At 40.8% G+C, this 13,895-nt stretch overlaps 1 protein-coding gene across 1 annotated transcript; it reads left to right on the top strand.

Moving 5' to 3' along the window:
* Positions 1 to 12,075: 12,075 nt before the first annotated feature.
* LOC149496811 (uncharacterized) lies at positions 12,076 to 13,110 on the top strand. Its single transcript, XM_089719929.1, has 2 exons — positions 12,076 to 12,988; positions 13,101 to 13,110. Exons 1-2 carry the CDS (start codon positions 12,117 to 12,119, stop codon positions 13,108 to 13,110), a joined length of 882 nt encoding a protein of 293 aa, XP_089576055.1. The 5' UTR covers positions 12,076 to 12,116.
* Positions 13,111 to 13,895: the final 785 nt, after the last annotated feature.

Genomic DNA, 13,895 nt, shown 5'->3' with positions numbered 1-13,895 from the left:
CATAAATATTAAGAACAATAAAAAGAACACAAAATATTCTTTTTAGTCATGCACAACTGGACAAAAGAGTTGATCTACTTCAGCTACCGTGATACAGAATACTACCCACTATACCCTAATCCAGCTACCTTTATCCTAGCAGGTACCCACTGTTCGAGTGCCTATCCAAGTTCCAGTCACACCTACAGTGCTATCACCAACCTCACCAACTTCACCAACCTCACCAGCTTCACCAACTTCAACTGCACCAACGGCATCACTTCCTGACATCCAAAATCTCATGGGACAACTGGAAGCCAGAATGGAGGCTAGAATGAATGAGGCATTAGCTGCCCAGAGAACTGCCCTAATAGTTGAACTAGGTAGTGGTAATGGAAATGGGGTTTCCGCTGGGGGAAGTGGACTTGCTACCTCCAATCAGGGACCTGCTGCTGAACCGACAAACCCTGCCCTGGATGACATGCCCTCCAGAACTGCTTCTGAGCTGGAAGCTCAGAAAATGAGAGAAAAACTGGAATTGTTGGAAAGGTCTATTACTGCCCTTAAGACACACAAGGAAGTGGTGGACATGGACTCCTTGTCCTTGTTCCCCGAAGCAAGACTGCCAACAAAGTTCAAAATGCCCAACATGGACAAGTTTGACGGAACCACTTGTCCCAAAACGCACCTGAAAATGTATGTGGGTGCCCTAAACCCGTTCGGACTGAACAGCGAGCTCCTTGCTCAGTTGTTTCAACAATCACTCACCGGTGCTGCTTTGAGGTGGTTTGTCAGCCTGGATCGGTCTAAAATGAAGACCTGGGAAGACATTTGCAATGTGTTGAATACGCAATATCATTATAACATAGAGGTGGACGTTACTCGGAGGGAGCTGAAGACCACCAAACAGAAAAACAATGAACCCTTTTCCTCGTTCCTTACGAGGTGGAGGGCCAAGGCCACCCAAATGATCAACCGGCCTTCTGAGCAAGAACAGGTGGACATAATTATAAAGAACCTGCTGCCTGTCTACCAGCAACAATTGCAAACTCAGTACCTACCGACGTTCCAGTCGCTCATTGCCACTGCTACGAAGGTAGAGGATTTAATTCAAATGGGGCAACTAAAAGAAGACTCGGGAACCTCAAAATACAAGAAGCCTAGCCAAGCTAGCAAAGTCCACGAAGTGGCAAGCATCACCCCCACGAATCCTTTACGTGTGGGAAATATGAGAAATGGCAGTCAGTCGAGAAGGACATATACTGATCTCGGGATGCCAATCCTTTCCGTATTTCGAGAAGCTGTCAAGGTAAACTACATCAAGCCTTTGGAAGCAAGGCCGCCACCCAACCCATTACCAAGGAACTACAGAGCTGACGAATACTGTGAGTACAATCAGGGTAACGGGCACAAGACTGAAGCATGCTGGACGCTTAAGAACCGCATCCAAGACCTGGTAGACAACGGTTCAATTATTCCAAGGAATAAGCCAAACATTAGCACTAATCATTCACCAAATCACGGGATAAATGCTATCATTGCTGACCAGGAATTGATCGATCCTTTTGAACTATTCCTAGAAATGAATGACATCTGTGTCCTGGAAATATTTGCTGATACCTGGGACAACAAGCCAGAAGCAATAACCGAACTAGAAGTGGAAGACTTCATGCAGCCCAGTCTCTTTGACGAGGTTGCGGTCATTATAGGAAATGATGGGAACCAAGACCTGCTGAGCCGGATCAAGCCGTACCAAGGGCCTCTCACCAACTGGTACGCCGAGGAGGAGCGCGCGCGCTGCTGATAAACCCCCTCCCGAGTCAAACCTAGAGTCAAAGTCTGTAATCAAGTCCTGTACTGAGTCTGAGTCTGACCCCGAGTCTGAAACCGAGTCAGAGTCCAGTTCCAGTTCTAAGTCGTCTGTGTCGGATTTAGAAAATCCAGACTTCAAATTTGATGTAATTTTTGAGGACGATTCCGTCCTAATCAATAAGAGCTTGCAAATTATTGGCTACCCCGCGTGTCTATCTTTCCAAGCATTTCCAAGCAAAAATAATGAAAATCAAATAAACGAAATAAAAAATGAAAAAGAAAAAATAATAATTGGCAAAGAAGAAAATGAACATACATACATTGCATCTGACTGTGTGAACAGGGAACAGGTCATTGAATGCTTGCAAGAGTTTGCCGATTACTTCATGTGGAAGGCAAGTGACGTCACGGGAATTGACCCGGCAATAGCGGTGCATAAGATTCCAGTATACCCTGAGGCTAAGCCGGTAAAACAGAAGCTAAGAAGGCTGAAAACAGAATGGTCCTTGAAAATCAAGGAGGAAGTAGCCAAGCAACTGGAGAATAAGTTCATAGAACCCATTGCCTACCCGACATGGTTAGCTAATATTGTGCCGGTGCCGAAGAAAGATGGCAAAGTCAGAATGTGTGTGGATTACCGGGATTTGAATAAAGCATGTTCGAAGGACGACTTCCCCCTGCTGCATATTGACTTATTAGTGGACCGAATGGCGGGACACGAGATGGTCTCCTTGACCGATCTCGCTGTCGGGTACAATCAAATAATGATGCATTTGCCAGACAAAGAGAAAACGGCATTCATCACGGAGTGGGGAACCTACTGCTACAGGGTTATACCTTTTGGGCTCAAAAATGCCGGGGCAACCTATCAAAGAATGGCAACGACCATCTTCCATGACATGATTCACAAAGAAGTAGAAGTGTATGTGGACGATATGGTTGTTAAATCAAAAACAGCTGAAGAACATACAACAGCACTTTAGAAGTTCTTCCTTAGACTTCGAAAGTACAATTTAAAGCTCAACCCGGCGAAATGTCTGTTTGGAGCTACATCCGGAGTATTTCTGGGGCATATGGTCAGTCGGAAGGGCATAGAGATTGACCCTTCAAAAGCCAAAGCCATTCTGGAAATGCCAGCACCGAAGACGGAAAAAGAAGTTCGGGGTTTCCTGGGAAGGCTACAGTACATCAGCCGGTTCATCAATCAATTGGCCGATACTTGTGGTCCGATCTTCAAATTACTCAGGAAAGGAGTAGCCATCAAATGGAATGAGGATTGTTAAAAAGCTTTTGACCAAGTCAAGCAATATCTGTTATCCCCGCCGGTTTTACAGCCACCAAGGCTAGGAAAGCCACCAAGTCAAGCGATATCTATCAGTGACAGAAGAAGCGATGGGTGCAATGCTAGCTCAACAAGCAGAAGATACAAGGGTAGAAAATGCCGTGTATTACCTCAGCAAAAGGATGCTAAACTACAAGCTAAAATACAATAAGATAGAGAAGTTGTGTCTGGCTCTAGTTTGGGCTTGTACAAAGCTGCAGCACTACCTCTCGTCCTACACCACATACGTTATTTCTGAATCGAACCCTTGAAATTCCTTATGGAGAGGCCGGTTCTTGACAGTAAGATGGCTAAGTGGGTGTCGGTGCTCGCAGCCTATGATTTAAAATTTGTACAACGGAAGGCAGTGAAAGGCGGAGCCTTGGCTGATCAATTAGCAGAATTACCGGTCGAAGACCAAATGCCAGAGGTAGAATTTCCTGATGAAGACTTGTTGAGCTTGGAAAGTGAAGTCTGGAAGGTGTACTTCGATGGAGCTTCAAACTACCATGGAAATGGGGCTGGAGTCGTATTCAAAACTCCTTGTGGAGAATACGTCCCAATCGCAGTCAAATTAGATTTCGACTGCACCAACAATGAAGCCGAGTATGAAGCTTGCATAAAGGGGTTAGAAGCAGCCCTAGAAAAGGAAATAAAGGTCCTCAAGGTTTTCGGGGATTCCAATTTAATAGTCTCCCAAGCTTTTAGAAAATGGAAAATTAAGGAAGAGCGTTTGGTTCCTTACCTACAACGCTTGGACGGATTGGCTCAGCAATTTGAGGATTTATCCTTCCACTACTTGCCGCGAGCCAAAATTAGTTTGCTGATGCTCTGGCTACTTTAGCCTCCATGGTTAATGTAGGGGGAGACCAAGTCATTCGACCTCTGACAGTTCGGCTACAGAAATAGCCAGCACATATCATGAATTTGGTGGATGACAAGCCTTGGTATTGGGATATACAGAATTATCTTCAGAATGAAGCCTACCCGGAGGGATCTACCAAGACTGATCAACGGACATTGAGACAGTTAGCATCCGGATATTTCCTTACTGGGGGAGTTCTGTATAAAAGAAGTTGGAATGGCCTGCACCTAAGGTGCGTTGATGAGGGAGAAGCTCAAACCATCATGGACTCCTTACATAATGGGGAGTCTGGTCCACACATGCACGGGATAGCCTCGGCTCGAAAAATCGTGAACTTGGGTTATTACTGGTCAACCATGAATGCAGACTGCGTGAGGCACGCGCAGAAGTGCCATGAGTGTCAAATTTTTGCTAAGCTGCAAAGACAGCCTCCGGTCAACTTGGGGTGTAAACGTGATCGGAAAAATCCACCCAAAGGCTTCCAATGGTCACCAATTTACCCTGGTCGCTGTTGATTATTTCACTAAGTAGATTGAGGCAGCCTCCTATTCAGTCTTAAATGCCAAGAGGGCAGCACAGTTCGTCCGTACTAACATCCTTTGTCAGTACGGAACGCCATTCGAGATTATTACTGATAACGGGTCCTACTTTCAAAGTGAATTTTCTGACCTGCTGAAGCAAAAGAAGATTCAGCATCACAAGTCTTCACCCTATCGGCCACAAACAAATGGGGCTGTAGAGGCTGCAAATGAGGCTATAAAAGTCATTTTGCAGAAGACAGTTAGAAAGCACAAAGCTTGGCATGAACAGTTACCGAATGCCCTATGGGGATATAGGACTTCCATCAGAACGCCCACCGGAGCAACTCCGTATTCCTTAGTGTATGGTATGGAAGCAGTGTTGCCTATTGAGCTGGAAGTTCAGTCGGCGAGGATTATCCGGGAAAGCCAGATCAGCGAAGCAGATTGGGCTAAGAATTATCATTTGCAACTCTTGGGTATGGACGAAAAACGATTGCAAACGATCCACCAAACTCAAGTTTACCAGAGAAGAATGGCACAACATTTTAATAAGAGGGTCAAAGACCGAAAACTGGAAGAAGGTTGTTTGGTCCTGAAGGAAATTAGACAGCCAATCATAGACCCACGTGGGAAGTTTCGTCCTCATTGGGCTGGACCCTATGTGTTGAAGAAAATATTGTCTGGCGGAGCCGTCATTTTGACTGATTTGGATGGTTTGGAATTCACGAAGCCATGTAATTTAGATCAGTTAAAAAGATATTTTGTATAATAAGCATTGCATAATGTAAAAAGAGCTACATTAGACCTGATTCTCCTCGGAAAAAAAAAGAAATTATGTATCGGAGATATGTAGGCAGCCCTCTTTGGGCGTGGTCTAAACATTAATGAGAAAATCATTTCATAATTCATTCTTCTTTGCCAAAAAAAAAAAAAAAAAAAAAAGAAGAGAAAAACCCGCTAAGTCGAAAACCCGAAAGGGCGGCTTAGGCAAAAGTCGGGGCTCGCTAAGTTGAAAACCCGAAAGGGTGGCTTAGGCAAAAATTAGAGCTTGAATAAATAAAGTTGGAAAATGCTTGGAAAGCTTAAAAGTCAAATGACATTCCCAATTAAAGCAATAAAGTCAAGCAGAAAGCAAAAGAGTCCAAGAAAAATAAATAAATAATGAAGTCTAAGTCCAAGTCCAAAAAAAAAAAAAAAACAAAACATACATCCAAAGCCAAAGAACATACATCCAAAATCCAAAGTCAAAGTCCCGAATAAAAAGTCAAAATAAGAGAAAAACAAAAAAAGTCCAAAAGCCTATAAGAGTCTAGGTGTCCCGTCACCTCTGTGGGGCAATATCCTCCGAGTCGTCCCTAGTTGCTGAACTCTCTCCAACCTCGCCTGTCCGGGGAGCCAACACAATCTCCTCATCAGTCCCAATCTCATTATCAGCGTCAGCCTGAGCCCAAGCTTCAAGTACACTCAGCAGTGCGTTCCTCCTTGGCCTTTCAACCGGCCAGACAACGACAATGAACCAGGTCTGATACTCAGGAGAAGTCTGAACACCGGCAGGATTAGGTGAAGGCCTAACCATGTGATGGTCTCTAACCCAAGCCCTAAGGACGGCTCGGGTAACACCCGGAGTGATGACTGAATCAGCTGAAGTGCCATCTACAATTGGGACAGTCTGGTCTATCCCCATCTGCCTCAAAATGCACGAAGCACAGTACCAAGTACAGTGTGTAAGACCTAAAAGGTAAACTCGGGTATGGCAGAAGCTAACCTGGATAAAGCAGGCGATGTCATACCAGAAAATAGACCGTACCTCCCCAAATTGATCTTTTCTACCTTGGAGAGACTCTTAGTCTAATTGTGCATGCTGTTGTTATAAAAGGGATTCATTTTTGAAAAAAAATTGAAAATCGAAAATTGAAAGAAAATCCCGTTTTTTACAAGTCAAAGTGGATAATCATGCATACATATAAAATTTTCGGTACTAACCAAATGCAGGTACCAATAAAGTGCAGTACAGAAAATACAGGCAAAGAAAAGTACAGACAACAACAGAAACGCCTAGCAATTTGGCCACAAAGGCCTAGAAGTTCACATTTTGGCCCCTAAGGCCCAAAAATTCCCAATTTGGCCCCAAAGGGCCAGAGGTTCACATTTTGGCCCCTAAGGCCCAAAAATTCCCAATTTGGCCATAAATGCCCAAAATTTTCACATTTTGGCCCCTAAGGCTCAGAAATTCACATTTTGGCCCCTGAGGCCCAAAAGTTCACATCTTGGCCCCTAAGGCCCAAAATTCGCAATTTGGCCACAAAAGCCCAGAAGTTCACATTTGGCCACAAAGGCCCAGAAGTTCACATTTTGGTCCCTAAGGCCCAAAAATTCTCAATTTGACCGTAAAGGCCCAAAAATGCCCAATTTGGCCACAAAGGCCAAAAGGCGGATCTTTTCGACGCGTCCGATTTTCGCCTTCAAAATTTATTTTTAAACAACCACCGACTCCCATAAATCATTTTTATGGTCGCCGGTGGGGGGCAATTGTGAATACTCAAATTTTGAGGCTCAAAATGCCTGTTTTTTCGGATTGCAAACAGTCCGGCCGGACCGGAGGCCATTCGGAAAGTTCACCGAAAGTATGCTAATATGGTACTTGAAACGTTCGGAAAATCACGAGGATCGCAGAACTGGTCCCGGAATATTTTTTGGAGGTACGGAACTCCCGAAAAAGCCTTTGGAATGAAAGACTAGCAAGTCCGCGGCCACGGCGGCGGCCGCCGTACACGGTGGCAGCTGCCGCCCTCAGAGGCGGCAGCGGCCGCCCTCCAGCCCGGGTTTTCCCTATAAATACAGCCCCGGTGCGACTTTTTTACTCACTCAGTCTGTGTTGACGGACGCTCTCTTCTCCCCTACGCTCCTTGCGGTTCTTTTACTGCTTTTTCTGCATTTAGTGTAGGCTTTTATTCTGCTGTTGTGATACTTGGTCACTTAATTAAATTAATTCTAATTAATATTCCCCAAATGAGGAGCTTAATCTGGAATTTTCAAGCTGAAGCTAAGAAGCGGCCGCCGATTAACTCAGGTAATAACGAAACCCTGCCTATTTAATTTCAGCATTTCATGCATATTCTCTTCTACTCCTAATTCTACAACCTCATTCACACCATCATCATCATTTTGGCAAATAAATTGCCTTAAGTGAATAAGTTTAGGCTAAGATGCTCGGTTAATCAATAATCGTGGTATTCATGCCAAACTCCGAACATACTGGCTAAAAAGCCTAGTTAATTAATAACTATGGTACAATCGCCTTTATTTCGAACAAGTTCGGCTAAAAGTCTAATTAATCAATAATTGTGGCCAAAAAGCCTTAATCAATCACGTCTTTTTTGGCAACAAATTGCCTACAGTTTAATCAATCACATTTTGGCGATAAATTGCCTAAATTAAACATCAATTTTTGGCAAATTGCCTAAATCAATCATTTTGGCGACAATCGCCCAATCAACACTTTTGGCAAACAAATTGCCTAAATCAACCCATTTTTGGCTAAAAGCTTTCAAATAATCACTTTTGGCAAACAAATTGCCTAAATCACATCAAGTTTTGGCAACAATTGCCTAAATCAATCTTTTTGGCTAAAAGCCTTAAATCAACACTTTTGGCAACAAATGCCTAAAACATCAAATCAATCAATTCTTTGGCAAAATGCCTAAACAAAATGCACAAAGCATACACACACTCATGCATTAAGCATACCCATTCAAAGCCTTTTTAAAAAAGGCCTATCGAACTACGTCGACTTTGATCTTCCATTCAAATGGAAGTACGTAGGCACGTTTGGGATTTAACCCCGAGCGGCAAGTCGAAATTACTTAAACATTTTCATTGGCCCAATTACATCATTTGCCCTGCAAATCATTCATTCATTGGTTAGTTCATCAGCATGACATAGTCTCGGGATCCACCTCGGGTTCGTAGATTGTGCCTTAAACATTGGGATAATTAATCTAGTAATTAGGTTAATTAAAATTGGAGTCAACTTAGGGTTTTTTCCTAGTTTACCCTAAAATAATTAAACAAGGTGGCGACTCACATATTCACGTGCATTTCTGCCCTTAGTCATATTCATATATGCCTAATATTCGGGGGAGGGGTTCACAACTGGAAAAATAAGTGGTAGGGAGTGAGCACCAACTCAGTGAATGATGCATCACAACTACCCATTGACATGCAACTCTCATAAATCAAATGTCAAGCATTTGTCACAACAACAACATATTCACATAATGGAACAATGGATCAACAAAAATCCGCAAATCCATCTAACATTGCCAGCATGCACTAAGAGGTGCTACGACCCCGATGCACACACTTACGTGTTCCCCCATCCAGCATGCAATATGAGGGTACCTCTACCTTTGATGCATAAACCCACTTTCGACATGCATTATGAGTAATTAACCTGATCCAAGAACTCCTTCCAGCATGCAATATGGGTAGTTACCCTGACACACAAACTCGTATCAGCATTTAATAGCGTAGTTACCCAATGCACGCCCCTTCCAGCGTTCACTATAAGTAATTATCTCGATACATAGATTTTTCCATCTCATTCAATGTCATTCAAACAATCATAAACAATCTCAAGTAATAATACAAGTCTAATTTATATCATCCAATTATGCAATTATAGACAACACAGCCATTATGCATTAATATATATAGTATACAAGCAGAGGATGCTGAATGCATGAATTTCAGGAAAGCATTACAAGGAATCACTCACAGTACACGTAAACCCTATCTTGCATCATCTTGCTTCCAACTCTATCTTCGAGCAGTTGTCCTGGTATTCTATAAATAATAAATATTTAATATTTAGACAATTAGTTATGACTAGACTTACTAAACTATATCTTAGAGTTTATCTTACTATTTATGCATTTTCTTGTTTATGTTTTGGAATTCATTCATTAATTGTAAGTTTTCTATCGAAATTTTGACAGTTTGTCCTCTAAAAATCGGATAATCTTCCTGTTTTAAAAGTACATAATAAAACAATGTAAACACAGCCCAATGCCACAGGCAACCAATATCAATAATTCCCATACTCAATTCATCAACATCACATTATCTAAATATCCAGACCATTACAATATGCTTTCATCATTAACTTGAACAAAATTTCCATTACAATTCTTTTCATCGGTCTAAGTTAATTATACTTCTCTACTGCTAGTTCCTATATTATACCTTAAACAAAAAAATATAATTGTATAACATAAAAGTGCTTCACTTTAGTTTATGAATAAAAAGTTACAATTAACTAAATAACAAATCATCAGCTATAAAAACATACACATGCTTATTCACTAATTCATTAGATTATTAATCTTTAATTATTCATTAAATTTTATATTTTAATAGCTAAAGTTCCACTGTAATAGTTTAATTTGTTATTCCTGACCTTCTAAAGAGCTAAGCTTTTCTACCTAGCTTTAAATGCTAAATACTTAAACGATTTAGCGTTGTGTTTCCAGTTCAAGAATGACCTTTCGAATACTAATTTTATGCTAGTTTTTCAGTTTTGGTGCCTAATTAGTTTATAACCACAGTTAGCTAGTTCAAGTGCTAAGCGAGTTTGATTTGCCAAAAAAAAAAAAAATGGCATACTTATGATTTACACACAAATAAATGTAGCATTCTGAGTACAAAAGGTTCACTCGCCAGGAACCGCCATCGGCCTTCAACAGCACCATCATTTGCGGTGGTCGAGAATTTAACTTTTGCAAAGCCAATCAACAATATAGTCCAAGGACTTCAAATTCAACAAGGGATACTAATCTAAGTTCAATTATAGAAATAATAACAAAGTCAAGTAAATTCCCAAACTGATCGACTCTAAACTAGTATTTCAATTTCTTAAATTTTAAATTAATTCTGCAAATTCAACCAACAATAGCAATATAAGGAGCTTAAGGAAGTAATTGAAACTCACCTCACCAATTGAAATCACCGAAAAAGGCATAGGCAAGCGAGAACTTATGCCGGTGATTCTATTACTCTTCTAATCTCACTTTAAAGGTTTGAAAATGCAGAGGATTTGTTTAAGGATTCGCAAGAAGAGCTGATATAAGTGTCTTTGAGGTTGAGATTTTCGTTTCGTCACTGGTAATGGAGGAGCTTGGCTACGATCAATGAAACGAGAGGGAGAAAGGCTACAGACTCTATTGGATTTTGTCTTTATTGGAACCTCGTGCCAAATGAAGGATGAGGAGGTCAAGAAAATGATCTCTAACCCGCCCTTAGTTGTTTGATGTTTTCCGGTGGTCGGATAGTGATCAAAAGTGGGAAGAAGACATAGCAGTTTGGATAGGTTCTGCAATCACAGCTTCGCGAAGAAGGGAATGAGTGAATGTGATTTGGTCGGATTCAAGTCCCTGGCTAAGTAACCTCAGTTGGATTCGTAGAAGATTCTTGACTCTAAGTTAGTTCCTCTTGTTTGATTTGATCTGGAATGGTTTATCATGTTGTTTTTCATGGTTTATTTGTGGTTTGATTTATATTTTCTTTATTTTATTTGAAAAAAAATCTAATTATTATAATAAAATAATATTTTTAAATTCCCATTTTTAGATTTAATTGGAAAACTTTTGAAATTTAAAAAATCGGGTTATTTCAATCTCTCTTCCTTAAGACAATTTATCCTTAAATTGAAAATTAGAAGGGGAAGTGAAAAGTAATATATGTTCAAATAGATACAAGGATAAAGTTTGTTAAGGATTAGTTGTAAATAGAACTCTATTAGGAGTTGTAAATAGAACTCTATTAGGAGTTAGATTCTTAATAGGTTTATAGTATCTTGTATGTGTATATATATGTGTCCTTATTGATGAATCAAATACAGAAAAATATTTTCCCACATTAAATCTACATGGTATCAGAGCCTTTGGCTCGTTAAACCTTTTTTTTTTCCGTTTGCGTTGAAATTCCAGCGGCTGTCGGTCTCGGTGACAGTTCTAGGGTCACCGTTTTGTCTCACCACCTACCTCAGAAGGTTCCCCAGCTGCCGATCGGCGTTCCCTCCAAATCCGGTCACCGGATTCCCTGCGCGTGGGCCCCACGCGCCGCTTTTGTGTTTCTGCTACAGTACCACGAGCCGGCGCGTCCGGCTATTTCCGGCGATCGGAAATAGTTCCCTGGCTTCGTTTCAACTTCAGCAATCTACTCAGGTGGTTGTTTTTCTAATCCGGCGAAGTTTTGGTAGGGGCGTTCTCAGTTTTTGTCAATTTGGCGTTTTCAGGTTACTGTTTGCTCCTGTTTGCTTTTGAAAGGCTATTTTTTTTTGGATCTCTTTCTGGGTTGCTGGTAGGGTGTTTAGTTTTTGTTAATAATGGATCCTCCAACTATAGATTCTAAAACTACTATTACTGAATTAATCCCAGCAATGAATAAGATCACAGAACATAAATTGAAAGGAACTAATTATTTAGATTGGAGTAAGACAATTCGAGTTTATTTGCGAAGCGTTGAAAAAGATGATGCTAAGTTATTCCTACTGATTCGCAATTCTATTGACAGTGAAGTGGTTGGATTAATCAATCATTGTGAGTTTGTTAAAGAATTAATGGAATATCTTGAATTCTTGTATTCGGGAAAAGGTAATCTGTCTCGTATGTATGAGGTCTGCAAAGGATTTTATCGGGCTAACCAGCGAGATATGACTCTTACAGCTTATTTCATGGAATTTAAAAAGATTTACGAGGAACTTAATGTTTTATTGCCTTTTAGTCCCGATGTTAAGGTTCAACAAACGCAGCGAGAACAAATGGCTGTAATGAGTTTTCTTGCAGGTCTTGCTCCAGTTTTTGAAACTGCCAAATCACAAGTTCTTTCAGGCAGTGATGTTACCTCTCTTCAGGAGACTTTTGCTAGATTGCTCCGTACTGAAGGTTCTCATACACCTTCCCCATCTGATAATAGTGCTCTTGTGAGTCATAATCAGGTAGCTAGACAGCCAGGAAACAGAGGAAGAGGAGGAAATAACCGTGGTAATGGACCAATCACTCGGGAGACAAGCATTCTTATCTGTCATTATTGTCATGAACCTGGTCACACTAAACGGTATTGCAAGAAACTAATAAATAAGCCACCAAGGGTAAATATGGCACATAAAGATTATGCAGTTACTTCTTCTGACAACAATGTAACAATTTCTGCTGCGGAGTATGCTGAGCTCTCTAGATACCGTTCCTCTAAGTCTACTAATTCCTCAATTGCTGCTGCTGCCAACTCAGGTACTCCTCCTTCTTGTCTTATGTCTACCTCATCAGAGTGGGTCATTGATTCTGGTTGCACCGATCACATGACAGGTAACCCTAGTCTCTTATCCTCATTAAAAGAACCTAAACAATTTAATCGTCATGTTACTCTAGCTGATGGGTCCACATCTCCTGTCAATTGTATTGGCACTGCCAATCCCATTCCATCTCTTCCATTGTCTTCTGTTTTTTGTTTGCCTCGTTTTTCGTTTAATCTATTATCTGTTAGCAAAATTACTCGTATGCTGAATTGTTGTGTCAAATTTTATCCTACATATTGTGTGTTTCAGGATCTTTTGACGAAGCGGATTATTGGTAGAGGACGTGAGTCTGGTGGCCTTTATCTTCTGGATGAACACGTTTCATTATCTCTGGCTTGTGCTGGTGCTCTATCTCCTCTTGAGGTTCATTGTCGTTTGGGTCATCCATCATTGTCTACTTTAAAGAAGTTGTGTCCGCAGTTCAGTCTTTATCAAGTTTAGAATGTGAATCTTGTCAATTTGCCAAACATCATCGTTTACCTTTAGTTCCTCGAGTCAATAAACGGGTTTCATCCCCTTTTGAGTTAGTTCATTCTGATGTTTGGGGTCCATGTCCTGTTATTTCTAAAACTGGCTTTCGGTATTTTGTAACTTTTGTGGATGATTATTCTCGTGTTACTTGGTTATTTTTAATGAAAACTCATTCTGAGATATTCTCTATTTTCTGTTCTTTTTGTGCTGAAATTAAAACTCAATTTAATACTTCTGTTCGCATATTGCACAGTGATAATGCTAAAGAATACCTATCTAGTTCCTTCCAATCTTATATGTCACAAAATGGTATTCTCCATCAAACATCTTGTGTTGATACTCCTTCTCAAAATGGGGTTGCAGAAAGAAAGAATCGACATCTTCTTGAAGTTGCTAGGGCACTTTTATTCCAAATGAAAGTCCCTAAACATTTTTGGGCTGATGCTGTCTCTACTGCATGTTTTTTGATTAATCGCATGCCTTCTTCTGTGCTTAATGGTGCAATTCCTTATAATGTCTTGTTTCCTTCTAAACTTCTATTCCCCATTGAACCTCGTATTTTTGGTTGTACTT

The sequence above is a fragment of the Jatropha curcas genome, chromosome 4 (assembly GCF_041381405.1).
Source record: "Jatropha curcas cultivar XTBG-Jc1 chromosome 4, XTBG_Jcur_1.0, whole genome shotgun sequence".
In the NCBI taxonomy this organism is placed as follows: domain Eukaryota; kingdom Viridiplantae; phylum Streptophyta; class Magnoliopsida; order Malpighiales; family Euphorbiaceae; genus Jatropha; species Jatropha curcas.
The sequence above is the reverse complement of the archived record's forward strand: the minus strand, read 5'-3'. Positions and strand labels throughout refer to the sequence as shown.